Source organism: Struthio camelus, chromosome 2, assembly GCF_040807025.1.
Source record: "Struthio camelus isolate bStrCam1 chromosome 2, bStrCam1.hap1, whole genome shotgun sequence".
NCBI lineage: Eukaryota > Metazoa > Chordata > Aves > Struthioniformes > Struthionidae > Struthio > Struthio camelus.
The window spans coordinates 74,969,859-74,997,577 of NC_090943.1; the positions used below are offsets into that span (position 1 = coordinate 74,969,859).

At 36.7% G+C, this 27,719-nt stretch overlaps 1 protein-coding gene across 4 annotated transcripts in view; it reads left to right on the forward strand.

Annotated features, from left to right (window-relative positions):
• The window catches only part of CTNNAL1 (catenin alpha like 1), a 60,465-nt gene that overhangs the window by 21,030 nt on the left and 11,716 nt on the right, over nucleotides 1–27,719 (forward strand). For 2 of the 4 annotated variants that reach the window (XM_009682474.2, XM_068936300.1), the window contains exons 3-11: nucleotides 2,146–2,333; nucleotides 6,626–6,745; nucleotides 10,542–10,631; nucleotides 10,935–11,105; nucleotides 12,149–12,349; nucleotides 14,900–14,986; nucleotides 18,863–19,021; nucleotides 21,303–21,395; nucleotides 22,056–22,206. In XM_009682474.2, the coding sequence (XP_009680769.1) occupies nucleotides 2,146–2,333; nucleotides 6,626–6,745; nucleotides 10,542–10,631; nucleotides 10,935–11,105; nucleotides 12,149–12,349; nucleotides 14,900–14,986; nucleotides 18,863–19,021; nucleotides 21,303–21,395; nucleotides 22,056–22,206 (1,260 nt within the window). The remainder of the gene's footprint in view (nucleotides 1–2,145; nucleotides 2,334–6,625; nucleotides 6,746–10,541; nucleotides 10,632–10,934; nucleotides 11,106–12,148; nucleotides 12,350–14,899; nucleotides 14,987–18,862; nucleotides 19,022–21,302; nucleotides 21,396–22,055; nucleotides 22,207–27,719) is intronic. The other 2 variants (XM_068936301.1, XM_068936302.1) reach the window with 1 other exon arrangement.

Consider the following 27,719-nt stretch of genomic DNA (forward strand, 5'->3'; position numbering starts at 1 on the left):
TCCCAATTGCAGTGATCTGTCTCAAACATGATAGAAAGTAGCCTTACAATGACACTGAACTGCTTCCTCAGCACCCTCAAATGCATCCTAATGTGTTCCATGGGGTTATGTATTCTCAGCTGGCTTAAATACTCCCTAATGCAGTCTTTTCCTCTTCATTCCCAGGGCACCATTCCTGTCCTGTAGTTGCAGATCTGCAGTCAGAGAAAGGAGTCTTTGTTCTGTTGTCAGAAGTCACAAGTTGCTAGAGCTCTGTAGAGCTGAGGTGTTGCAGCTCCTTCTGTGTTTTCTGATTACATTAAGACATGATGCTGACTTTTAGAAAGGTGAATCCCTTAGCATAAGATAAGGGATAATGATATTGTGCATCTTTCCTTGGTTACCGAAAGCACTCCGTTTTAGTTGCTTTTTGTGTGTTGCTACAGGATTTTAACTTGTCACATATATTTTGGGAGGGCAAAGGAAGAGGTTGAGATTAATTTCCAGACAAAGTTGAACAGTTCCAACTAGAGAATGCAGTGACCTGAAATGAATTTAACTGTGGGGAAGGCAGCAGCCAATCTGTTTCAGTGTTAAATGATGTTCTTACCCAACCTTACGGCTTCACTGTGAGCGTATCTGGCTGCCCATACTGTTGTGTGGGTATTAACTGTACTTAAATTTTTTTGCTTCTATTCAGGCCTTTCAACAATGGAACTCATTTTGTCAACCATCTCAAAGTGTATACTCCTCTGTATATCATGTTAATATGTATATGTATACTGTATACTTCTAATAGAGAGACCTTCTGATTATTAGTATATGCTCTTATGACCTGACTTGGTCCCAGCAAGGTACAGGAAGTTTCCTACTAGAATGCAGTACCTATTCAGGCAACTTAAGAGTTCGGGGATTATGGTTGTCACAGGAAAGAAATCTGTACATAAACACTATGAATCTTAAAGCTCTGTATTTTGAAGGACTGTCAGACCTTCCTTGTTCTATAGTATTTGTATATGGTATTTTCTGATTAATAACACATCCACAAGTTCTTCATATGAGGTAAGATAGCTGGAGACTCCTAGGTTTATCAGTTTTTGAAGTGAATATCTTACACATTTAGGTGAATTGCCTTAGTCAGGGTTCTGGAGGTAAGTCTTACAGGACTCAATCAAACGTCCTAGATATTATCTTCAAGGATGATCTACAGGTTAGTTGTGGTTGATCATCTTGTCTGGTGTTCTAACAAAAAGTATGTGATGTTCTAGAGCTAGCCTGAGTTCAGCCTCCTTCAGCAGTCTTTCTGCAATTGTAGAACAGGAAACTGCCTCTCCTCCTATTCCAGCATTATCTAAGGTACTCCAAAAGATTTAATTGGATAGGGTCTTGTGATTCTCTCAGTAGACAAGGAGATCCATTGGCTGCATTGGAATATGGAAGTTTTTAATTGCATTAAAAATATAGTTGGTCAAATAGCCCATTTTAACTATTATTGTATTGAATGATAGTTGAATAAAAAGATGTTTGTGAACTGAAGATTTGTTATTTATCAGTGCTTCTTGTCTTTTTTCCTTTTCTGTCTCTGATAGCATACTGTTTGATGGTCTTCTCATGAACATAAAGTGCAGTAGTCTCATTAAAATGCTTCAATCCTATAAGTTATATGGTTGTTTGGAAGCTCTTTATTCTTCATGCCTGAAGGTTTTAACAGCAATATAAACCCCACAAATTATGGGAATACTAACAGGAATTTGGAAAATGAAAGGGAATTTGTAGTTCTTCCTTCCTTGCTGCATCCCAGTCCTCCAGGATGATGGTGCTGCCTGTGTAGGCATTGATTTGACTTTTGCTATTAAAACTGGAAAAATCTCCTGTGAGTATTTCCTCACTCCCTCTACCCCCCCCCCCCCCCAAATTAGACTCCTTTAAGAACATGGGTGTGCCTTAGAAATGGAAGAATAGAGCAGTATTGAATAGCCAAAATTTAAATTTGGAGAGGGTACCACCAACAGTCAATAAAAATAATAAAATTAAATTAAATGGAACTGTAGATAAGTTTGCAACAGTTGTTTTATCCACCAAAGGTAAGAGTCAAGAATGCTTAATGGCCTAGTTTCATTTGTTATAAGTATGAAGCTTTATTTATTTATTTATTTTTCTCTACAGGTGAAACAATTGCACAGCTTACGGATGTAGCAGGCTTGGATAATCCAGAATCTGATAGCCACATAACAATTTTTACAGACAAAACAGGTGTTGTAAAAGCTGCAAGGTTGCTACTTTCTTCTGTGACAAAGGTGCTCGTGTTAGCAGACAGAATCGTTATTAAGCAAATTATAACTTCCAGAAACAAGGTATATGTAGCTTCTTTTTAATTTTGTTTAACTGATATCTGCAGTCAATGCATAAGAGTGGGTGCTAAATGAACTGATATTTTCATTGTATTTCTAGGGAAAGTGCAAAATAAAGTGGTTAAAATAAATGTTTTACATAAGTTTATGTACCAAATATGTGAAATGTGGTGGTGGTAAGTCAGCAGGAATAAAATAAAAATTTGTGGTGACTTTTTACATTTTATGTGACCAGGCTAGCATCATTCACTTAATTTGTTGGAGAAGAGGCTATGTTACTGTTTATTTAACTTTATATTTGCTGTGAGGTGGAAAGAATGTCTGTCATTACCTAGGAGAATGTTTATTTTAAAGACAGGATGTTTCTACTGTGAGGAACAAGTCGATAGCATTCTAAATGCGTCTAAAGCAAAAAGCTGTGAAGTATGATGATAAGAGTCTGTACTAGTGAAGAGGGATTTATAGATTTAAAGTTTTGTGCAATTTACCTTTTGTCCATCTTGAAACTACTTAATTGACCTAAATAATACATGAAGGTCCACTTAACCTTAAACATAATCTGCTTCATATACTACATGGTCTTGACTATAGGATACATTTTTTTTTCCCTGATATACTAAAATAAAAATAGAAGGAACCTTATGTTTAAAAAATGAGAGCTTTATGGGATCTGTTTCTTTATCTTAATTTTCAACTCCTAATCCCATATACAGCCCTTCTTTCCTCATCTAACCCCTAATGCTATCTCTCTATCTTCTTCTGTCCCAATTTGCTTTCCATGTTCTCTGTTGTCCAACCGCTAGATGAAAGGTGCTTAGTTGAGTCCAAGGCTCAGAAAATACAGTGCCAGTTACACCTGCTTCAGTTTGGCTCTAGACTTCAGCAGCACTAATTTGCTGTCTTAGTACTCTCTCCTTTTCCCAGTAGTTGGTGAAAGTGGTGGCAGTTGTGTCTGTGTTAATTTGCAGTAGCTATTTATAGCTTAGTCTTTTCTTGAATCAGACACCAGAGTTGTTGCCATAGGACCATTTACTGCCTTTTCCTGCCTTTCGCGACCGTTTCTTCAGCCCACCCCTGGAGCTATGCAGTGATCTGAATTCATTTTCCTTTACAAAAGTGGCTGGTTTTAATACAGATTTAGGCTACAGAGTAACTGTACAAATGCTTATATTAGGGAGGGATAAGGAGTCATCTATCCTTTCAGCATGGCATGGGCATGGTTAATGATTGCTTTAAATATGTATGTAAATATGTAATATATATTGTCCTACATGCTACAGTAATGTGAATACAACAAGCATAGGTATAGAAATACAATTTAATTCTGAAGGTATTTTACTATTTAAAATAAAGTCTAATATTCCAAACTGAGTGTTTCTAACTGTAATTGCTCTAGTCAGCATAGTTTTTGTGGTCTTTTTGGGTTCACAGCATTCTCCTTTCTAAGCATAGTCTACATGTTTGAGAATCTCTGGTTCTGTTTATGATACTGTTAGGGTGATTCACATCTCTAGAATCGAGCCAAACAAATGATGCCTCCTATCTATGGAGGATGCATTCTTGAAAAGCATACCAGCGAGGAATATGATGGATAGCAAAGCATTTTTTCCCCGTAAGAAATACAGCGAGTGATAGAGGGGAGATGTGGGCCGGGACTTAAGACATGCACACAAATCAAATACTCAGGGACAGTATAATATACATGGTATAGAGAATAGAGAGACAGGAGCAGCATCAGTATTGTCAACTGGAGCACATGCTGGCTTTTGAAGAGATTGACTATTCCACAGCATCTCAGCTGCTTCATCTGAGACTGAAAGCCTAACGTTAAACTTTTAGTGCCAATTTTCTTGCTGCCTCTTTCTGAAAAGCCGCATTTTAATTCATATGAGTAAGATGATGACAAGGAAGAGTAGTTAAGTCAATTAAAGGTGAAAGATGGAAAAATAGGGTGATGAGGTGATTGAGATCTTCTGGAATGGTGATCCAGTCCAAAACCCAACCTCTTCTCTGGCTCATGATCCTGGTGATCCTGTTCCTGCCTCTTCATCTGCCATACCATATATATTGTCTCTATATTTTTAAATTACGTGCAGTTCCTAAGCCCCTACCCACATCTTCCATCCATTACAAAATTTGCTTTACTGTCAGCAGACTTAGTTACTTCATCAGTGAGCTTCACATCTTGTTCTGCTTACTGTCATCAATTAGGAGTGCTGGAACAATGGATAAAGAAGTAGTGAATAGTGGGGGTGTTGCTGTACTGTGCAGATCAGATCAAAATATGGATGTGCCCTGAAGTGATGCCAGTCTAAGACTTCAGTCTGAAAAGCTACATTCATGGTGCAGCAGCAGCTCTGTAATACTAAGTTCTAAATTAGATATTAACAGTAGTGTGAAAGTGGTTTTGATACATATTTTAACTGTGAATTTAAAAATATGAATTCTAATTACTATTTGTATGTTAGATGTTGAAAAAAATTTTAAAATGAAAAGATTTGAAAACATCTCAGATGTTTTAACACCTTCTTGAGTAAGTTTTAGACAATTTAGAGCTATCTATACTGTTTCTTCCTATCTGTAATTTCTTATAATGTCAGTTATACCTGGAATGTCATAGAATTGTTAGGTGTAATGAAAATGCATGTGCTTTCACTGAAATTTTAATTTAACAAGAGATTTGTCATGGAAGAAACACGTGCCCCAGGGTTGCTGTGGCAGATTACTTGCAACCAAGACAAGCTTAATGAAGTACTATGCTTGGTTAAACCAAGGAAGGTTGAGTATAATTACTCCTTATGTTTTTTTTTTTTTTTTCCATTTTAGGAAGATAAAATTGGACCTTAATTTGTATCTTTTCTCCCTTCCCCACATTCACCTTTTCTTTCCCGTCCCCTTTCCCTTCATCCTCACTTTCCCTGTTCTGTGGTTCTCTGCTTTCTTCACTCACATACTGACTGCTGTTTTCTTACTTTCATCTCTGTGCTCCTGACTTCAAAGTCCTTGTCTTTTCCACGTTAGCCATGCTCATGCATCAACATCTGAATCCTTAAAGTTCTTGTTTCTGCAGGATTTGTGGAACTGACTGCATACAATAATGGTAAGATACACAGATTGATACTGCTGTCTAGTATTGCAGCAATGATCAGTCAGTTCCACAGTACTCATAGGACTTAGTTGGGTAGTTGCTTTACATGGATTCTGACTGTGAGTTTGAGGAGGTGGTGTTACAAAAGAATGGTTGCTTCTTGGGCAGTTTTTCTGGGTTGCAGGGAGGAAATAACTTGTCATAATCAGTTATGGAGACTACTTCTTTAGTTGGGGGAAAGATTATTTTGGCATGGGAAAGAGAAAAGTGAGTTTAAGTTTTTCCCTTTAAGTACAGTTTGTTCAGTTTTCATAGGGTATCTATCTCCAGTCTTAAATACAATGAAAAATTGTGTTTCACTATCACAGGGACTATCTTCCCTTGTGAAGTCATTTAGTAGGTCTGAAAGATCACATTGGGTTTAGAAACCATACATATAACATGAAAATCCCTAATGTTAACCCACTTTAAACTATATTCTAGTGACCTCAGCAGGAGAGCTTAACTAACTTAGAAGCTATGTGACAGTTGTTTTTGCTGAATTCTTACAAAATGGTAGTTTCACATACTTTTATATATCTTGAGTCTGAGCTTGATACAGTTTGGGTTCATTTAGTTCTTTGTTTTATAAGAGATAATGAAGATTTTTAGGGTTAGAAAAAGTTACTGTTATGAAATGTTATGTATTAACTCATTTGTAACTTCTTTGTTTTTTCTGTGGAATGCATCTTTTTTAGTGCAAACTGCCACTCAATAAAAACAGCTGTCTGACCATACAACTGTGGCATTAAGTTTTGAAAAATATGCATCTGAAAATGAACTTTTAAACTGAAAATTACTGCATATGGGTATCATATCTACATTAATTTTGAGTACTTGTATTTTTAAATTTAATATGACAGTAATATTTTGCCTAAATATAGAAACTGAATTCTGTAATACTGTTAATCTTGATAATGGAAAGGGTGAGGAAAATGTTTTTTTTGAGGTGTCAGAATAAATGAGTCATTTTGAATGAAGTATGATTATTTATTTATACTTTATTTCCAGCTGTTGAGTTCTTAATATTTAATTTGTGACAAAATATGTAAATTTTAACCCCTCTGCTTTAGAAGCATTTGCAAATAGTAAAGTTCCTAATTTACTAATAATGTTTTTTGTTTAATGTTTGTGGTAATCTACAGTATTTTCCTTTAACATCTTACAGGTTCTTGCAATAATGGAACAGCTAGAGAAAGTCGGAAGTTTCCAGGAGTTTGTACAAATCTTCAGCCAGTTTGGAAATGAAATGGTGGAGTTTGCCCATTTAACTGGGGATCGACAAAATGTAAGTATTAATAAAAAGCTATGAGAGACATTGTAAGTATTGCTTTTCATCTGATTCACTAGAAGATTTGTATTCTTTTGGGATGATTAACTGTTGCAAAACAAAACCCCAGCATCCTATCTCTGAAACCTAAATTCTTCCCTTGCTCCACCCAAAAAGCATCCTTTGGTGTTAAAGCTCACACTGAGAGACATCACTGTGTTATTTGCTCTGTGTATCTTCCAGTAGCCTGGATGTATGTTATTTGAGCTTCTCTAGTTGTCTTTTGGCTTCAGTCTCTATCTATGGCTCTAGCTTGTCTGGCTTGTTACTCTGATACAAAATTTGTCTTCTGTTACTTCACAGAAACATTTGATGTTTGCATGTAATGAAAGGCTTTGAAAGCAGAGTAGTTGTTTTAGAAAGCTCAGAAGATGTCTTTAGATCCTAATAAAACATCTGCTTGTATTTTTTCTCTTTTATGGAGTGTTTTTCTAGGTTAAGGTCAAAGCATGTCAGGGTAATGGCTTTTCCTTCTTGTATTCAGCTCCTCTTTCTAAAGCTTCTTTCATTTTTGGAGAAAGCTTGGTGCTTCTGTTGTAAAATATTATTTGAAAATTCATTTGTTTTCTAAAACAGCTGGTAGGAACTTCTATATCCTCCTGTTGCTTTGAATGGTCAGCCTCATTAGATCACTTACAAAGGGACCCTGCTCATCTTTATTATTCAGTCATCAGTTCATCGTGGAAATTTGCCTCTCTGTTTATTGATGCTTCCATCCTGTGAGCACTGTTTGCCTTGGCAATCAAATCCCCTATTCATGATTGAACTAGTGGTCTGATATTGATATACAGAGTCCCTGATATCCAGCAGAATTCAGAAGCTGTGTATAAATGAATAAAAGTAGCCTTTTCTGACATGACACAACAGTCTTCAGAAAAAATATGTTTTGTAAAAACACATACCACATACCTTTTTTTCCTGGTGATATGTCCTGAGACTCCTAAGAATATGCTCAAAGAACCAGGTTTGGAAAAACTACATATAGTTAGAGGAAATCTGTGCCTGGAGATGAACTCTCTATTTTTCCCTGAAATGTTCACAACAGCTGTTCCTTGGAAAGATGCATTCCTATTAAGTGTAGGAATACACTCTATTTTTGATTTCCAGTATTCAATGGGCTTTGGCTCTCTCCTCCTTGCTCACTCGACTCTTTTGGAAAGAGTATTTCATTAATATTTTTTAAATTCTGTCAGGACTTTTTTGATTACGCTCACTTTATAGTGTTTAGGTTGCTGTATGGAGCTATTAGTTCTATTGGGAGGAAACATCCTTTCCTTTGTATAATTATATGTATGCCAGAAGCTCTTGAATGTGGTCAGATTTTCCAGAACGTAGTGTAAGAATTTCAGAAACAAGATGTTTTTTAGAACTTGATGACTTGAAAAAAGATTTTTCTGAATCTGTTAAATAAGTTTTTTTTTTTTAAATGGCAAAATGGACTGCTGCAATAATTTTTTTTTTTTTTTGCTAATTCAGGTTTTTCAATTTCATCCCGTAGTTCTTATTCAAACCCGAACTTAATTTGAAATACAGTGTTGTAAATTCATTCTTTCCCATCCCCTTCCCTGATACTTGCTTAATTGCCATCGTGACCAGGGTTGAACACTTTTTCAGGGCCTAACCAGTTTGGGAATATTTTTGAGCTAGATCTTGCAAAAAGATCTGTTCTGACATACCTTCATAAATACAAGAACCTGCTTTGGAAGACACAAATCTATGTGAAGCTGCAGTTACAAGGATGGGTACAAATATGTACTGTATTACTTTCTACAGGGACAATGGTAAAGTTTCCAAAGTAAGTCTGACGTGGTTATTGTGGAGCTCTTTATGTCCTTTTCGGGGTGACTTTTAAGTTGTTCTCTTTTCAGGTGGGAACAGCTTTGTCCATTCTATATCACATATTTCAAGATGAGTGACAGAGTCTTGATGAAAAATGCATCTTGCTATTTTTGTAGAAATGATTATAAACTGCAAATGAATGCACTTAGACTGGGAAATAAGCTTTCTAAGCTTTTGCATGATGAAGGGCTTGGACTTCCCAGTAGCAACAGGATGAAAAAACCCACTACTTTTAAGATATGGCTTGATCGATTTATAGAAAGGATTATATGACATAGGTAACTGCAGTAGCAGATAACTGGACTTAGTTTCATTGGAAGTCCCACTCAGTTGTCTACTCCTTAACCCTCAAGAAGCATTCAGCTCATGTTTCTAGCCTTCAAAAAAATCTTAATTGTAATGCCTTCCTTTTGTTAGGCCTCCTACATGTTGAGAGATTTGCTCCTCCTTCCCAATTTAGACTAAATTTTTCCCATATAAAGAAGTTTTCTTGTATTCCATTACAGTACAATGAAAAGCTGGTTCTCTCTTTCTCTGCCTACTGCTCACCCATTTCAAATGGATTTTTTAGTTGGGTGTTTTTTTTTTGCTTGCTTTCCTGTTTTATGAATAATGCTATATGATAAGCATAGTGAAATTAGCAAGGGTTTCCATAGCATGTTCTGTATCTCTGACATCTCTCTTTGAAATCTGAATTGAATAGAGCCAAGAATAAATGCATAAATTAAAATCTCTCAATAAAAGCAAGTTCTGGATCATGTGTTAAGCTGAAAATAGCAGTTTTCAGATGCATAAAGAAGCTTTCTCACAACTCATCCATCTGCAAGAGAGTTTCCTTTTTCCAGTCTTATGAGCAGTTAACATTTTAGATACTATGTGTCGTGGGACCAACCACTACCTTACAGTCCCCAACCCTGTGGGTTTTGTGTGGCACGAGGAAGGGGGGAAAGGAGATTTACTGCATGACTTCACAACTTATTTTAAAGATCAAAGTTTACTACATAAGTTGCAACAGTACAAAGCAAATATTCTTATTAACAGAAACTTAGCTCTACTAAAATACTTATTTTCTAGTTACACTAAAAGTTATGCTAACAGTAACTACTTAGTAAACAGACAAAGCTAGTTAATTTATACTAATTGTAATTACCCAAATGAATGAACTAGGCAAACCAATTCTGGTTGATCTTACCTACCATTGCCTCAGCAGTCAACGTACACTTAATCCCAGGGAAGTAACTCAGGAGGGCATCCCCATCCCAAGGGGTTCCACAAGTTGACAAGACCCACTGTCACCCACAAAGAACCAAAGATAGTCTCCGGGGCCAACCTATTTATACCCTTCAGGGGAAGGTGGAGGTGGAGTTGCTAGGCCAGTTGCAGTTCTCTCCATGCAGTTGCAGTCCTTTACTTTTGGTTGCTGCAGGGTTCAACTCTCCTCTGTCGTGACAATTGCACCCACAGTCACGGAGTGTGTGTGGGGGGGAGGGTGAGGTGGCCGAACACCCCCAATGGCAGGCTAGCTGCCTTGAGCACTCTTCAGCACTGAAGAGAGGAGTTTGAGTGACTACAAATGACTGCTTTACTCTTGCAGTGGTGGTGAAGAAGGAGTTAGTTCCAGTCCTCAATGATTAACACTGCCCCAGCAGTGAAAGCAGGTGTTGTCTCTCAGGGTCCTGACAAGGAGGAGCTAATTCCAGACCACAATAATTAGCACTGCTCCAGTGGTAAGAGGAGTCAAGGTTCTGACATCCAAGCAGGCCTTATCTCAAGATCTTGACATCCTCCCCTTTAGAGTGTGAGGTACAGGAACATACGCTGCTTGTAACTGGTACCAGATTTGGGGGGGGGGGGGTGGAAGCTGGGAGCATCCTCCCATATTATGCAATATTCAAAATGTTTTCTTGGTGTTTAGGATTTGAAGGATGAGAAGAAAAAGGCCAGAATGGCAGCATCTAGGGCGGTTCTTGAGAAATGCACCATGATGCTCTTGACTGCTTCAAAGGTGAGTATTCTTGAGTAAGAGTATTCCTTTTATACCCAGCCTGGATCAATCACAGGACATGCTATCTGGTAGGACAACTGTCTGTTTTTTCTCAGCACTGTTTTAAACTTCATACTAAAAAAATATGTGAACAGAAAAATCTTTTTATTTTGAGTAATGCTAGGAATGCTACTTAATAACATTTTAACAGAAAAAATTTATAATATTCTAAACACGTTCTTTAGACTTGCTTTAGCAGGAAGCATTCATTTCATTATATTGCATATGTACTCTTTGGTAATACTTATTTTGCTTTTTTAAAAGACTTGTCTGAGGCATCCAGACTGTGAATCTGCTCGTGTAAACAAAGATGGGGTATTTCACCAGATGAGACTAGCTTTGGAGCAGGTAATAGAAATTGTAACTGACTCTAGATCAGATGGAGAAAACGAATTAGCCTCCATCAGTATATATTCTGGCATCAAAGAATTCAAGGTAAGAATAGAATTGGTATTGTTTTCTATAGTTTAATAAATTACACCAGAGCTAGTACTAAAACAAAAATCTTTTTTGAACTCCAGATGGGGGAGTTACTTCTCTTCAGTAGCGTAACCTAAGTAACTCTTCCAAAGTATAAGAGAATCTGACAAAAGATGCTTAGAATTTCTTTGTTGTTGCCAAAATACACTTTCTGATATTTACCATCTCCTCCTGGATCATAGATCAGAGTATGTTCCAAACTTAATGCTTGGTTGAGTATGCCTTTAATATTGGATAAATTGATGGATTGGTATACTGAGCAGAACTTCATTAAAAATAGCTATTGTTGAAGAATTCTTGGTTCATAACTGGAAGTGTTTTTAAGATCTCACACACAAATATTTATCCAAGAAAATCATTTAGCAGCTCAAACTTTGAGTATTTCAGAATACTTTGAAGGAAGTATGCTGAATTGAAATTGTGTCTTCTAGCTCACTTTATTTTTCCTGATAAAGTCTCTTCTAAATTTCTCATTTCATTAAGAACAGTTAACGAACAAGCGTATCACCTTTCTGTGGAGTCTGTGGTACGTTTTGATTCTGATACCCCCTTTGCCCCCCAAATTCGATTGGCTTTTTTATGATATGTCTCAAGGTATTCCTTTTACTGCAGGTAAATATTTAAAAACAATACACCAAATAGTTGATGTGAATGTGGAAGAACTTGTAAAGACCAAACAAAACCTGAATACACAATTACTTTCTGAAACTGTTACTGAACTGAGAAGCTTTTTATTGACAGCAGAAAAACAATAACATATTTACTGTTCATTCTTATGAGTGGCCAATAATTTACTGATTGTATTATTAGGTTAAAAAAACCCCAACACTAAACTGAAAATCTAGATACCAGCAAATTTTTTGATTGCTTTGAAATTCAGTGATTAAAAAATTGCTGAGGAGAAAAATAACACGTAAAATGATGCATCTACTTTCTGCATTTGTGTCACAACAAAATAATCATGTAAATTCACAAGGAATTGAAATACTTCTTTTCAGAATACAGTGGAGGGTCTTCGTGAGAATCTTTATTTTCTGTCAAAAGAGAACCTTTCAACAATGCTGGAAGTTATCCTGGAACATACAGAGGACTTTACAGATTCTGCCTATACCAGTCATGAGCACAGAGAACACATTTTGGAGCTGTCTAAACAGGCTAAAATGGAACTAGAGCTGCTGGTTTCAGTGTGGATGCAAGCTGTAAGAGCTTTTTAGCAAAGTAAATCTTTTCACCTCTACTTTGGAAAGGAATGTTTAATGCAATGTTTCTTTTGGTCTAGGAAGAAAGAATTATGTGCATCTGTCTTGAGAGAAGGCTGAGATTGTCTGTACTTTTGCAGCTTCAATACATTCTGTCCTCCTTTTGCAGTAGTATTGCTTTAGACTTAGACTTCTAAATTTTAGTCACTAGGCGGTAGGCTAATTTTCATGCTATTAGTTGAAAGGAGGAGGCTAGTAAGTGTTGTTGAGCAGTCCTAAACAGTTAAGTCTTTTGGATGAGTACTTCAGAGACTTAAGTTGTTTTGATCCCATGGTAGTGACCACGGTTTCTATTTCTAATTTTCAATAACAGATTAAAAACAGTTGAACTATTGAAGTGGGAAATATTCTAAAAATCAACTGTTATTTTTTTCTCAGAGAGAGAGAGAAAGCATTTATTTATTTGTCTGTAATTTTCCTTTTTAGAGAAAAAGTACATTAAGCCTGTATCTATCATTCATCTTACCCTGTTCCTTGAAAACAGTAGAAGATACGTGCACACAAAGGAGGAAAAGCAAAGATGGAAAATGCAGTTTCTGTTTCTGATGCTCCCTTGATTGCAGTCTTGTTCCTGTTATTACAAAGAAAATACATTATTACTTGCAAAAAATACTGTAATTATTAAAAAAAAAACCCTAAAGCTGTGTTTAACTCAGTTTTAAGCTTTGTTACTGGTGGAAACTCAAGAGATCAGCTCTAGACATCTAATTTGTGTGTTGCATTTGAGTTGATAAAAATGAGCTCCTAGTACAAAGAAGATTTTATATATATTTAAAAAAAAAAAAAAGTGAAAATAAAAAAAAGTGTGTACCTGTGTGCTTACGCATCAGGTATTTTCATTAATAAATAACTTAGCCTGTCTTTGACTAAGGCCTCAGTGAGCAGATACAATAGCATCAACTCACTGAGATGTTTTTTTTTTTCAATTTGAGCTCAGCAGCTTCCTCAGAGGGTGAATATTTTCTGATGGACTAGTGTTTTCTGATGGACGCAACCAGAGATATGTAAACCTCTTAGTGCCAAGTTATTGCCCTTTCCACTCACCGTACTCAATATATTTCCTGTTAACAAGCAGAGTAACTGTGAGTGTTAAGTGAAGAGTATTTCAGAGTCTATTTTAAAATAGAAGTGTTATTAACATAGGTGAGTTATGAATTATAGACTGACATCACCTGTCTTCTCTTGTTTGCATTATTCTATGTTAATGCATACTAATGCAAACTATCTGGAGCATACCAGAGACTCTAATGCTATTGGTTGAATTTTAAATGGTTCTGAAATTCTTGCTGTATCTCTTCCAGCTCATAAGCTTGCAAGGTAATATCTTGTTTTATTTTTTCTTGTAAGCTAAATAATGTCCTTTTGGCTAGGATCTTCCTTTGCTTAGGTTTATTTTTAAAAAAAAAAAAAAAAAAAAAGTTGCACATAGATGGACCTAAAGTGTGCACAGTAAAAAAACAAATAAAAAAGAAGAGCACTGTAGTGAGTTTACAATATGCTTATATTAAAAATAAGTTTATGATGTTGTACTTCCAGAGAAGTTACTTGAAGGAAAGTATTAAATTTGAAGGACAGGTAGCATTGAGACTTGAAAATTAAGAGTACATGATGAAACAATCATATTGGTTTGGGTGGATTTTTTTTCTTAAAGTAAAATGGAGGATGTGCATGTATAATAATATTCATACACACACATTAGGAATGTGTATATGTATAAGTATATATATGTTAATCTAAACTGTGAGGAGCTAATGTCATTGCAACTATGGCCATATTAATGATGCCACTGAGGGATATATTTTGGAGAAGGATGCAAAATCACTACTTCTTAATTCTCTTCCCAACATATGTCTTGTCACATTTTTTTCATTCTATAGATAGGTAGTATTTACAGAAGTTGAAACTCTGTCTTGAAGTTGACTGAACCAAATGTTGTTAGCTACAGTATTTGCTTAAATTGGATAATAATCTAAATCTTGTAAACAATTATAAAGATGATACTTTAAGTAATTTTTTTGGGGTTCAATAGAAAACATTTTGGATAACATTTTAGATAACATTTTAGATATCACTTGATTTTAAAAGAGTATTAGGCTTTTTTTAATATAAAAGAAAACTGATACTCTATTTTAGGATGTTTAGATAGCTGCAGGTTCCAAAAAAGGTTTTCTTAAGCTTTATAGAAAAAGATATTTCCCGAATAGAGCTCAGTGAGGTTCAGAAACAAATTTCTGCTGACCAGAAACAGTTAGTTATCTGACCTCACTATTATTCTCAGTTTTTATTTAGTGATAGATGTCTCATAAAATAATTCTTAAAGTAAAATACATACAAGATGGGCAACTGAAAATATTACATTTAGAAATAAATGTTGATCTTTTAAAGCAATTTGAAATAATAATATGTGATGTGAAGGTGAGATTTGCTGGGTTTTGTCTGATGTTTTTGCCTTTTGTCTGATGTTTTTGCCTTGTGCTTTTCTGTTTGTAGCAAAACCAGAAGACAAAAGATCCCATGGAAGACTTGGAAGTAGCCATTTTAAAAATGTGCCAGTGCATGAATGAACTTAAAAGAGAGGTAGGTATAGCTTAAACAAGCACAAAGTGAAGAAAACCTGAATTTCTTACTTTTCGAGTCAGCGAAGGGCTACTAAGATGAGGAAGGGACTGAATAATCTCTCCTGTGAGGAAAGGCTGAGGGAGCTGTTCAGCCTGGAGAAGAGAAGGCTCAGGTGGCATCTGATCAATGTGTATAAGTATCTGAGGGGAAGGTGCCAAGAGAACGGGGCCAGACTCTTCTCCGTGGTGCCTATCCCTTCTCAGTGATAGGATGAGAGGCAACAGGCACAAACAGGAAGTTCCATCTGAATATGAGGAAAAACCTCTTTACTGTGAGGGTGATGGAGCACTGGAAGAGGTTGCCCAGTGAGGTTGCGGAGTCTCCTCCGGAGATATTCAAAAGCTGTCTGGACACGATCCTGGACAACATGCTCTAGAGGACCCCGCTTGAGCCAGGGGGATTGGACTAGATGATCTCCAGAGGTCCCTTCCAACCTCAACCATTCTGTGTGATTCAGGCATAAAGTTGTAAAATAAGATCCTGTACTCTAAACTAGTATCTATAGACTAGAGTAGCTAATCAATTGTATTAGGGAGGTTGTATGCAAACCTTTTCTGTGTCCTTTCATATAATTGATGAGAAATGTTGGATACACAGGCCCTTTGCTAACTACCACAACAATCAAATAAGTTGGAAGTGAGTATCATGTATATAATCAATACTTTAAGTGTAATAGCTAAATTTTGCTTGTGGATGAATGCATTCACTGATTGAAACTTTTTCTTGTAGTGTATGCTTGAATGAATAAATTTCTTTTCCCAAATGCAAGCATGCTAGATGTCACCAATCCTCACATAAAAAAAAGATATAAGATGCTTCATTTGGTGCATGGGATGCATTGCATTTGCTGATCAAGGTCTTTTCCTCTTACTTACTGGATAGGTTTTGTGCCTTGTCCGCTCCACAGATTAAAGCCAAAATCAGAATTACTCATTTCTGGTAGCTTCCTAAGTATTTGTAAAACATTCAGATGCCTTTTCAATTCCTTCCTGTTATTATTCCTTTAACCAGATGGAGAAATGAAGAGAACAATGATGTTCTTGCACTAGGCTATACAATAGTGCAAAGATGTTAGAGAAGTATGGTAAATTTGCTCAAACTGAGCTCTGAGCTGCTATAACTGGGAAGACTTGACTAACAGCCATTTTTCAGCTAGCTTTATCTGTCACAAACTAACTTTGTGTGTTCAAAAATCATGCTGCATAATACTTAATAGAGGCAAAATTAGAGATTTGAACCTACAATTTGTCATTTCTGCAGTTGTCCTGAAGATCTGAACAGTGCTTCAAAACTGCTTTAGTTGCAGATAAGTCTTCTGTGCTTTGGTTGTTGGGCTGTATGTTAGGACTCGGAAATGGAGAATGCATAATTTGTTATCTTGGACTAATAATTTTTACTTTGGTCATCATTATGTAGGCAGTCAATAGCAGACCTTCTTTTCCAGAATGGCATTCAGTTGCTTTAACTATAAGACCACCCTCTTTCTGCAGTCATCTGTTCCATTTTCTACTATCTGCTTCTTGGAATATCTGAAGTAGCAGTTCTGCAGATGACAAAGTCATGCCATTCTCAGGTTTGAATAATGCTTTGAGTAACATCTGCACTGAATGAGGAGAAAGGGTTCCCTGTCAAAATAGTATGCAACTATGTAATTAAATAGATCATAAAGACAGAGAGGCTGGAATATGGTATGCAGAAGAAATTGTTAATATCTTGTATTTTTGCTTGTAGCTCTGTAAATGTAAATCTTACCATGCTATCCTGCCCCCAGATCTCTAGTAATTATAAAAATGTCAAACAAAATGCAACAAAAACTACACACTTACCACACTTAAGGTAAACCACTTTGTCAGAGGACAATAATAGAGAATTATCTCCTATAAATTAACAATCAGAGGTAGCATATTAAAAAAAAAAACAGAGTAGTGTGTTACTTATGCCCTGTGATAAGCCCCATATTAAAAGCAATATTGCTGAAAACATAGCAAGCTGTTTTCAAATAGCGGAGGAAATTGAATGAGTTTAGATTTGTAGACTAGCAGATCCTAGCTTTGGTATGCCTTGCTTTTGTGACCTATAGAATATGAAAGATTGCTTAGTAAGAGCTTTTTAAAATGCACAAGATTAATGATAATCAGTAAGTAAATTTAGAATATTATGTCCTTCATTGTTCCCTGTACAGTGATTAGATTTGTCTCTCATCCCAGAGCAGCTATAAGTTTTTTTTGTGTATGGTTGAAGAGGACTGTCTTGTTACTCTTTTTCTGATTTTTTTTTTTTTTTTTTTTTTTTTTGGTGCTGCAGTGGATCAATCAGCAACTCTCTGCTGATGAAATTTAAGTACTGTGGCACTAATTAAAATGTTGTTGAGATACTGACAACACAAGGCAACCTTGTTAAAAGTAGCCATTTCCATTTTATGGAAAAAACCAAGATGATCTTTGTGCTAACACTTCAGAACGGAATTAAGTGTGAGCCAATTATGGTATTAGATCATGATATATAGTCATGTAAGTTTTGCAGATATTCAGAGTTGACTGCATTTCCAAGATTAGTGGTGTGTGCGAATTTGTAATGACATGCAAGCAACGCTATATAAATAGTTTATAACTGGTTTTCATAGATTTAATTTTTCTGCTTTAAAAAAGAAGTAGGAAGCTTTGAGGCAACAATTCAGGTTTCTTACTTGTAGTATATTTAGAAAGGCTTGCTTATACTGGTCCGCACAGGAAGTATTGCCAGAGGAAGGGAGGAAAACAGGTAGAGTCTAAGTAAAAACAAAAACATATATAATTCTAGAAAACATTTTCTTTAGTACAGAATCCTCTCTGTCAAGGCCCACCTAGTGTCACATTATCAAAGTCTTCATTGCGTTTGTAAGAACTTTAACAAAAAAAAAAAAAAACTTTCTTTATGAGAACCTAAGTTTGTTGTATATTCAGTGCAGTCCAGAAAAACGAATGTAATAATACTGTCATGACTGAGAAGTCTTGTATTTTTCTATGTCTAAAACAGCTTGCTGTATCTTTTGCTTTTACCAACATTGCTTTTAAAATGAATTACAGAGCCCAGGTTAACTCACTTTGGTCATGAGAACTAGCAGCGGCTGTTACTTATAGCAAGAATTGTCAAGCAGATCTGGTTCTTCACAGCACAGTTTCCATGAATCCTAAGGAGTGCCTGGATTTAGGGATGTATTTCAAGGGGGAGCTTCTCCTTACTTGTTGGGAGTGTAGGGAGAGTGTTTTTGAGACTTCTCTCAGATTCAGCTCTGGCTTTAGTTTCCTTGCAGTCAGGGTGCTTTTTACTTGTCTAAAATGTTGTCACAATCTGGTTATATTCAAGTTTTTGTTTGCACTACGGAGAATCTAATTTATTAATGGAAAGTTAGTGTCTAATGTACTGGAAATTCAGATGCTGTGTGGCCTTCATCTGGTTCTGTTAGTGTTTGCTTTCCATGAGAAATGGAGTGGTCATTGTTTCATGCTCATGCTGAACTTGTTGTCCCACAAATTTGTACACCTGTCTATTCTAGCTGTGAGATCATCAGAAGGCAGTATGATAGATTCATGTCCTGATTCTACCCAGCTGCTCTTTTGTTTGTCCATGTACTTTTTTTTGAGCAGTGGATTTTCTTTGTACCTGGAATAGTAATTGAAGAATTAAAGCCCTAGATAATTTGCAATCTGTATATATGAGCTTTCATGACAGTAAACGTTCTGCTTCTTGGAAAAATTCATTAAGGTGATTTCATTTTGTATTGGATGCATTTTTTTTTTTTCCTTCTAAGGTTTCTCTTTTTTGTTGTTCTTCTTCTTTTTAATGCTACTCAAGCTCCACAGTGCAGCAACATCTTTGGCAGCAGATCTGCTGAAGTATCATAGAGATCATTTGGTTCTGAAAGCATTAAAAATTACAGGAGTAGAAGGAAATCTGGAAGCTATAGCAGAATATACTTGTAAGCTATCCGAGCAGAAAGAGCAACTTGTTGAGGTGAGTACGCAGTTGCTTTCACTTTCTAAGACTCTTAGAAAATTTCTGGCCAGACCTGTCTTAATTATTCCTTAGGAAGGTCTTGGTCTGGTGGCTTTTCTTTAAGGATTTTCCTAATATACTACTGAATTTCATATTGTTTTTGGTAGTGTCTGAGTCAGATATATCCAGTGGGCACACTGTTGTAAAAATAATTCTGCTTGTGGATCTAGACTAGATCTAGACTCAAACTCATTGTTTGGTTCAAGGTATTGTCTGTATGTATATTTTTGGAGCCAAAATATTAATTAAAAGCTAGATTTCTAAATCCAAGTGAGATCATAGCATAATAGCTTTTCCTTTAAGCAGTAGGCAACTGGTAACAACTAAACCCAAAGACACATTTTAAGAATGCTCAGAAGCTAAAGTTAAGTTCCTTAATCCAATGAACTCAACCGTTCTGAAGATCTTATTTCTGCATTTTTTGTCAGTCTTCAGAGGGCCACTGAAGATCTTTTGTCCTTCATGAAAAGCAGTGTGTATCTGTTCATATAATGTTCACTAATATATGCACAGTGTTGTACATTAATATTCACACTTACATGAACAAGTTCCAAGTCTTACCACATCTTGCTGAGAGACAGTAGCTCTTAGGAATGCCTATAGAGAGACTGTTTACCAGATATTCCTTTTTGCTCACTAACCTAGCAGCTAGAGAAATTTATTTGTGAGTTCATGAAGGTAATACGATTCAGAACAAGCATGAATTGGCAGCATTAGAGATGCATGCTTGCAGTTAACGAGCTCTCCTCACTCTCTTCCCAACCTGCATTGTGAGATAACACAGAGAATATCAGCTCAGGAACCTGAATTTCTTTCAGGTCCCTTCAGATCTCTTCTTATAGTGATGATGTTAACAGTAAGGCTTTTTTTTTTTTTTTTTTCTCCCCTTCCCAAGGTAGTAAGAGTTGCCTCTCAGCCTGCCATATTTGTGCTGTACAATGTTATGCAGAGGCTGAGAGATGCATAAGAAGGGCATATAGTGTGAGAGCAAGGCTTGCTAAGATAGTATTGGAGCACTCGCCTAGATGGAGTGAGGAGGACCTGAGTTTCATAATCTGCATTTGTACTAGAAGTATTTAGGACTCTTTATACAATTTTGGTCTGTTGAGGTTGGGTTTTTTTGTTTTTGGTTGTTTTTTTTTTTGAGAGGACAGGTTTGTAGTCTCTACTCAAATAGAACTTCCCAGTCCTGATCTTGGGTTTTTTTGTGTACTATGGAGAAAGATTTTTTTTTTATTATTATTATTTTTAAATAATTAGAATAATTCCAAGAGTGTACATGTGCATGGTCTGCTTCACTTCCTCAAATTCTGTCACATACTATGGACTAAAGGTAGAGCAGAAGTAGTTGTACCAGTAGGAGATACACAAAGATGCATTATTTTGATCTGGAACATGGTGATACTGGAAGCTATGCCTGTATAGCATTTAGTACTCATTAATTTCTAAAAGTTACTGATACTGTGTGGGGCTTGAGGATTCGTCCCAAAAGCATGACTATATAGAATCAACACCATTGAACTTCAGGGACTGACAAATCAACTCTTGTTTTTATTTCAGCTTTAATGTTCCCTTTTTCTGTGACTGATTAATGTTCCTTTTTTAGTGAAACACAGTGATTTTTTTTTTTCAGACATAACCCTGAGGTAAAATTATGGTTTTATGTGAGGCCCTATAGTATTTCTTGTGATGGACAGTGAAGTTAGTTTCATATCTGCTTTGTCTGTCTTAAATTCTCCCTGTAATCTGAAAACAGTTCTGTGTTCATTCTCAGCCCAAAGTTTGCTGTTAATGTTATCGCAAAGAGTGGACACTTGTTTACTGTAAAAGGAAACAGTATTTCTTCCCTAAGTTAATTTGACACTGTTTTGCTCAAAGACATTTCAGTCCCCTGGATGACGAAAACCTAAGTTTTCCATGTGGTTAGTAATGGCTGAGTAATCCTCTCTTAGTGAAGTCATTTATGCTACAGTTCTTAAGTTCCTTAAATGTCTGATTATTTTCAGACTTATTCAGCCATAAATATTGTTGAAGTTGTTGTTGTTGTTTTTTCTTCAGAAATCAGAGCTAAATCCTGACTTGGAATGTGTATTGTAAACCCTCAGTGAGAGAACTGATCTGGGTCGTCCCAGAAAAGTTTCTGAAAGGAAGTTATTAATTTATTTTGTGCCTTTTTGCATTAGTAATGAAAGCATATTTTTACCATTCTTTTTTCTTTAAATGTTAAAAAAATGTTTAGGTGTGTCGTTTGTTGAGGCATGTTTCTGGAACAGAACCTCTCGAAATTACTTGCATACATGCAGAAGATACCTTTCAGGTCACTGGCCCACAGGTATGCCAAGCTTTTATCTGGCTACTTCAGTGAAATAAAAATTCACTATATGATTTTTTTGGAGATGTAATGTTGAAATGTACAAAGAAGTTTTTAGAAAGACTTATCTTTTATTGTTGGGCTTAAGTATATTATTGCTAAAAGGATGCACAAGGAAGATTATCAAGCCTGCAAATGTCCTACACAGGTGTAATAGTAACAGTTTAATTTTGTGTTTCACCTGTGAATTGTGCATTCATATCACAGAATGGTTGAGGTTGGAAGGGACCTCTGGAGATCATCTAGTCCAACCCCCCTGGCTCAAGCAGGGTCCTCTAGAGCATATTGCCCAGGATCACATCCAGGCGGGTTTTGAATATCTCCAGCGAAGGAGACTCCACAGCCTCTCTGGGCAACCTGTGCCAATGCTCTGTCACCCTCACAGTGAAGAAGTTTTTCCTCATGTTCAGATGGAACTTCCTGTGGTTCAGTTTCTGCCCGTTGCCTCTTGTCCTGTTGCTGGGCACCACGGAGAAGAGACTGGCCTCATCCTCTTGACACCCCCCCCCTTCAGATACTTCACGTTGATGAGATCCCCCTCTCAGTCTTCTCTTCTCCAACACTATGCCACACTATTTACCAGGATTTCTTTGTATAACAAATATTTTGTTCTCTCTCCAGATAATTTCTGCTGCAGAAACGCTGGCATTACATCCATCTAGTAAGATTGCAAAAGAAAATCTTGAGGTGTTCTGTGAGGCTTGGGAGTCTCAACTGAGTGACATGTCCATGTTGTTAAGAGAAATCAATGATGTCTTTGAAGGAAGAAGAGGTAAGAATGCTATGTACGCATAGAAAAATGCAGCTTCCAAAACAAAATGTAGTGTAAACATTTTAACTGTGATTTAGGAATTACTATTTTCTTCATATAGTAAGTAAACATGAAACAGTCCCACATCCCTATATGGCAATATGGAATCTAGGTGGTAATACACAAATGTATTGGTTTTGTATAGACAATGAATCAAAGTGTAACTTGAGTTATATGATATATTTAATTCTTTTTCAATATTTCTGGAAAATATGTATGAATTCTATACTGTCAGCTTGCATTGTAATCATTTCATAATGTAGTGAATGTAGTTATTTGATTTTTGAACTGCTGTCCTTTCTCCTGGATGGAATCTCTGACGACTCTGCACAATCTTTGGATATTGTCTCTGGTTGGTAAGTTTATTGGTATTTGTACAAGATGTAGAAGAGAACCTTGAAATCTTAAGGAACAAATCTATGTTTACTCTGCTTTTAGTACCTTCAGAGTAGGGCAATTTATCTTTTTAAAAAAAGCTATTTTGTTCTTTATTTTTATGCAACTTATTTTTTTCCAAATGATGACTTCAGTGTAGCCTGGTGTTATACTTCTTGTGGCTATGTGTTTGTTTCAGGCTTTCTATCTGTATGCAATTATAATTTAATATAATATACTGAATATCATATATTTTTAAGAAAAGCACTCAGGTTGAAAAGTTAAGATTTAGTTACAAAATACTGAAGTCCCTATGTCTATCTAAGATATAGAACAAGTACATCCATATTCAGGTTAGATGACGCTTTGTCAATTATATTCTTCATCCTGCCATTTACACGAGCCTTCTTTTGACGATTAGAATTTATTTTGGTAGTTGAACTTTCCCTACTGAAGAAGTTTTTGTGCAAGCAGTACATGAGAATTCATCTTGCATATGGAAAGTCACACAATTTTCTGCAAGGTTTAAGGGCTTAGATAAACCTTCACCTAGTAAGCAGCTTTGGTAGCTTAAGGTTTTACCACTGCTCAGCTAATTATTGTTGCTTCTTCACTCCATGTTACTTTCCCACAGAAGCATTATGGAAGAAGAATGTGTGAATATACTCAGCTTAGCTTAAACTGCTGTCGAAAGTTGTTTGAGCTGAGCTGGTGGGTGCTCATTTGTTCTTTTCTGCCAGCTTTGTTTCAAAGACGGTAAACAAACAGCCATGGAGCAGTAATATCTTAAACTGTTGGCTGGTAGCAAGAGGAATGCGTGTCTAATTCTGAAGGCTTGTAAACTGAAAATAGAGTGAAATTCTGAGTGGGTTTGCAATCACTGTGTATAGTAGAGTTTAAAAGGAATCTGAGGTACTTGGGCAATACCTGACTGTTACTCTACTTGTTTTTCCTCCTTAGTCTGGAATGCTGTTTAAAGATGTATAGCAATCGATTAGATCTGAGGTCCTGTTTATGGGCCGGATCCTTTTAACCCGCATTGTTTTTGCGGGGGAAAGCCAATGATGTATCAGCTTTCTTAAATTTGATTTCTTTAACATATTGCTTAACTTATTGCTATGTTTATTGTGTTAAAATGAATTTGAAATTTGCAGGACTGGATGCAGCTTTTTGATTTTCATATTCATACAGTGGTCTAGCAGGGTGGGGTGAAAACCTTTTATGTGTGTGTGTGTGTGTATATGTGTGTGTGTGTGTGTATATATATATATATATATATATATATATCTCTGTATTTAAAATATTAGGACCAGAACCAGGAAGCAACAGCAGAGCACATACTGGGCTCTCAAAATGAATAGTTTTTAAAGTGTTACGGCGCATTCCCAACCTATTTTGCAGTTAATAACTTTTTGTTCTCTTATGGATATTGATAGCAGATAACAAGCATTTTCTGCAAATCCTATTTCCCAGTTTCTTTAAAGAACCATTGCACAAGGCATCTGTAACATTGCTGCTTGCAGCAGAGAGAAAGGGATGGATAGGAGTTGCTAAGCATGTTAGTGTCTATCGTGTGTGTGGGCCTGGGCGCAATGAAACCAGCTTTACCTGTTGGACATAAACAGACTCATGTGTTTTTGTTATAGTGTTGCTTGTCACCTCAGTCTTTCCTTTACCATAAAGTGTTTTAATACCAACACTGTTAAGGTAGTAAGTGTAACCTGTGTTCTTTATATTGCCTTAGGTGCATTAAGTCTTGTACTGCCAAAAAGATGCTTAAGGAATCTTGCCTCACAGCCCAGCCTAGTAAAGGACTTCACTCAGTCTGTGAATCTGATTGTTTCATATTAGTTATCAGTATCTCTTCAGAAATAATTTGGTCTCCTGTATTGAGCTGTTTTCTACAAAATTGTCTTTTGTGTTGTCTACTAGTCCTTTTGTTTGCATGCTTTCCTTTGTTGGACTTCAGAGTGACTGAAAAAAATGCAAATGAACAACAATTAAAAAACCCTTTTTGTTTTCGGAAAACACCCCAACAGTCACCTCAGCAGTTCCAACATTTTTTTCCTCCTAGAAAAACATTGTACGTGACCCAAGCGAAAAATTAGACTAAACTATTTGTTTAGTAAGAGATTGGAGGTAAGAGTGGCATTCACAAAAATTTTACAAACAAAATGGAGTTTCACAATGTTACAGAATCACAGAATGGTTGAGGTTGGAAGGGACCTCTGGAGATCATCTAGTCCAACCCCCCTGCTCAAGCAGGGACCTCTAGAGCATATTGCCCAGGATCACATTCAAAACCCGTCTGGATATCTCCAGCGAAGGAGACTCCACAGCCTCTCTGGGCAACCTGTGCCAATGCTCTGTCACCCTCACAGGAAAGAAGTTTTTCCTCTTGTTCAGATGGAACTTCCTGTGGTTCAGTTTCTGCCCGTTGCCTCCTGTCCTGTTGCTGGGCACCACGGAGAAGAGACTGGCCTCATCCTCTTGACACTCCCCCTTCAGATACTTGTACACGTTGATGAGATTGCCTCTCAGTCTTCTCTTCTCCAGACTGAACAGGCCCAGGCTCTCTCAGCCTTTCTTCATAGGACGGATGCTCCAGTCCCCTCATCATCTTGGTAGCCCTCCGCTGGACTCTCTCCAGTAGGGCCATGCCTCTCTTGTACTGGGGAGCCCAGAATTGGACACAGCACTCCAGGGGAGGCCTCCCCAGGGCTGAGGAGAGGGGCAGGATCACCTCCCTCCACCTGCTGGCAACACTCTGCCTAATGCACCCCAGCATACCATTGGCCTTCTTGGCCACAAGGGCACACTGCTGCCTCATGCTTAACTTGTTGTCCACCAGCACTCCCAGGTCCCTCTCGGCAGAGCTGCTTTCCAGCAGGTCAGCCCCCCAGCCTGTACTGCTGCATGGGGTTCTTCCTCCCGAGGTGCAGGACCTTGCACTTGCCTTTGTTGAACTTCAGGAGGTTCCTCTCCGCCCACCTCTCCAGCCTGTCCAGGTCATATTGTATAAGATCTTACTCCTTCTGACTCATGCTCCTTGTCTTAATGCTGAGGTTGGTAAAAGTTTCTTCATTGTACAGAGTAAAATGTAACGAGTGCTTTATTTGTAGTAAATTGTGGTTGTGTATAGTATAAGATAAAATTACAGCAAGAAATTATATATATTTTCTCCTTGGTTTAAAAACTTGAATTTTTGTACTAATGCTCTAATGTTTGGCTTTGGTTAGAGAGTTCAGAGGCAAAAACTGAATGGTGACTAAAATGTGCTGGACACATCTAATAAAATAAGCATTTTTCTGATTATAGTAGATTCATATTGTTTAAACTCATTTGTTGATTTTTACAATTGCATAATTCTTTGTCGAATGTTTTTTATTATATTAGCAAGTTAGGCATTTTTCATACTGAGGTTCAAAATTTACATGGATAGGGAGTCAAATTTAGCTTTGAAGTAAGTCAGTATTTTGTTCAGTTTTAATGGGATTACACCATTTTATGCTTAGTTTGAATTGGGCTCGTCTTGGGTTCTGTGTGTGTGTGTGCACATGGGGGAGTATGTGTGTGTGCTTGTATGCGTGTGCACTGCACAGAGAAGTAGCCTTCATACGTATTCTGAACACCTCTTAATGCTGTGCAGACCTGTTGAGTGAGGTAGAGTTGGACTTGTTTTTCTTAATCCTTAAACACTGTTTAATGCAATAGTGCCCATTCTGCATAATGTTAATGTTTATGAAAAGTTAAGTGTGTTGTCTGAGCTCCCTCCTGAAGTCTAAGGAGAGAGAGACTGGCACTTCTGAAGAGTGGTTTAGGTAAATTTAGTGATTTGGTTAAGCTAGTGGAGGTGCCTATTTGCTCTCCACTGACTATACAGAAAGCCTAAAATTACTATTTTAAGTTAGATACTTAACTTTGAATCTCTTGCATTTTGCAGTCAATCACCTAATGAAAGTATCTTTCATTGAGGACACTATCCAATCATTTGGGTGCCAGCCAATCTTTTTCTTTCTTCTGTCTTTCTGGTTTCAACATGTTGGACAAGAATGTGAATAATCCCCTTGATGACTCCCTTGTAACTTGCTCTTCAGTGTTATAATAACTTGCAAGGATAAATTCCTTTTCTATCCTTCTTTTTTTGTTTTGCCTACTTGATTTGAAAAAATTGATTGATTGTTAGGATTTGGGAGGACCATAGTGGATGGATAGAAGGTGCAGGTCATAATTTTAGAATTGGGAAAGTAGAATTCTAGAAAGAAGGAAGGAGCAGGGATGAAGACATTCTAGTGTGAGATAAGAAATAAGGTCAAAAGCAGGATTTAAATAAATTAAAATAGAGAATGGGGTGAGGTGGGGGGGGAAAACACATCTAGAACTCTTAGAAAGCAGAAGTGTGGTAAGTAGAGTTGGAAGATAGAGAGTGAAATAGTAAAAATTAAAAAAGAGAGGGAAAACATTAGGGAAAACACATTAGGGAAACAGAAGGCAGACTGGAAGAAATAAAAGGAAGATTGTAACACAGCAGAAAAAGTCTTTTGCTGTTTTAGCCAAAATCTGACTTCCAAAACATTAAAATTAAATAGCTGGAAAAATGTGTATTCCATCAATGGAATTAAATTATGTGGTTATGTGGATGTAGATAATCCATCTTCATCAGAAACTACTCATCTCTGGCTTGAACTGATCTTTGCTTTTAAAATGCATGGTATTTGTGGGTCCAGTGAGTTTTTGTGTAACTTCACCTACCTTTACAACAAAGGAAGACATGCTTATAATTCTTGCTGTTGGATCTTTAGGTTCCATTACATGATAGCCTGGGAACTCCATTTTATTCCCTGCTTTTTGCCTCACAGAAGTCCTGGTAGTTAAGCCCTCATCTTTTTTGTTCTTTGCACTTCTTCCAAGCAATAAATAGCCTGGTCCTTCCTTTTTTTGAATATAGTCAGCAATTAAATCTTGCAAAGCAACATAATGTCAATTGCCAGAAGAGCAAAAGCAAACTCTTTTCTTATTTTCGTTCATTCCTCTTTCCACTTGGATAAGGATAATTTTTATTACTCATATTTTTTGTAATGGGGTGGTCCCCTAAGTAT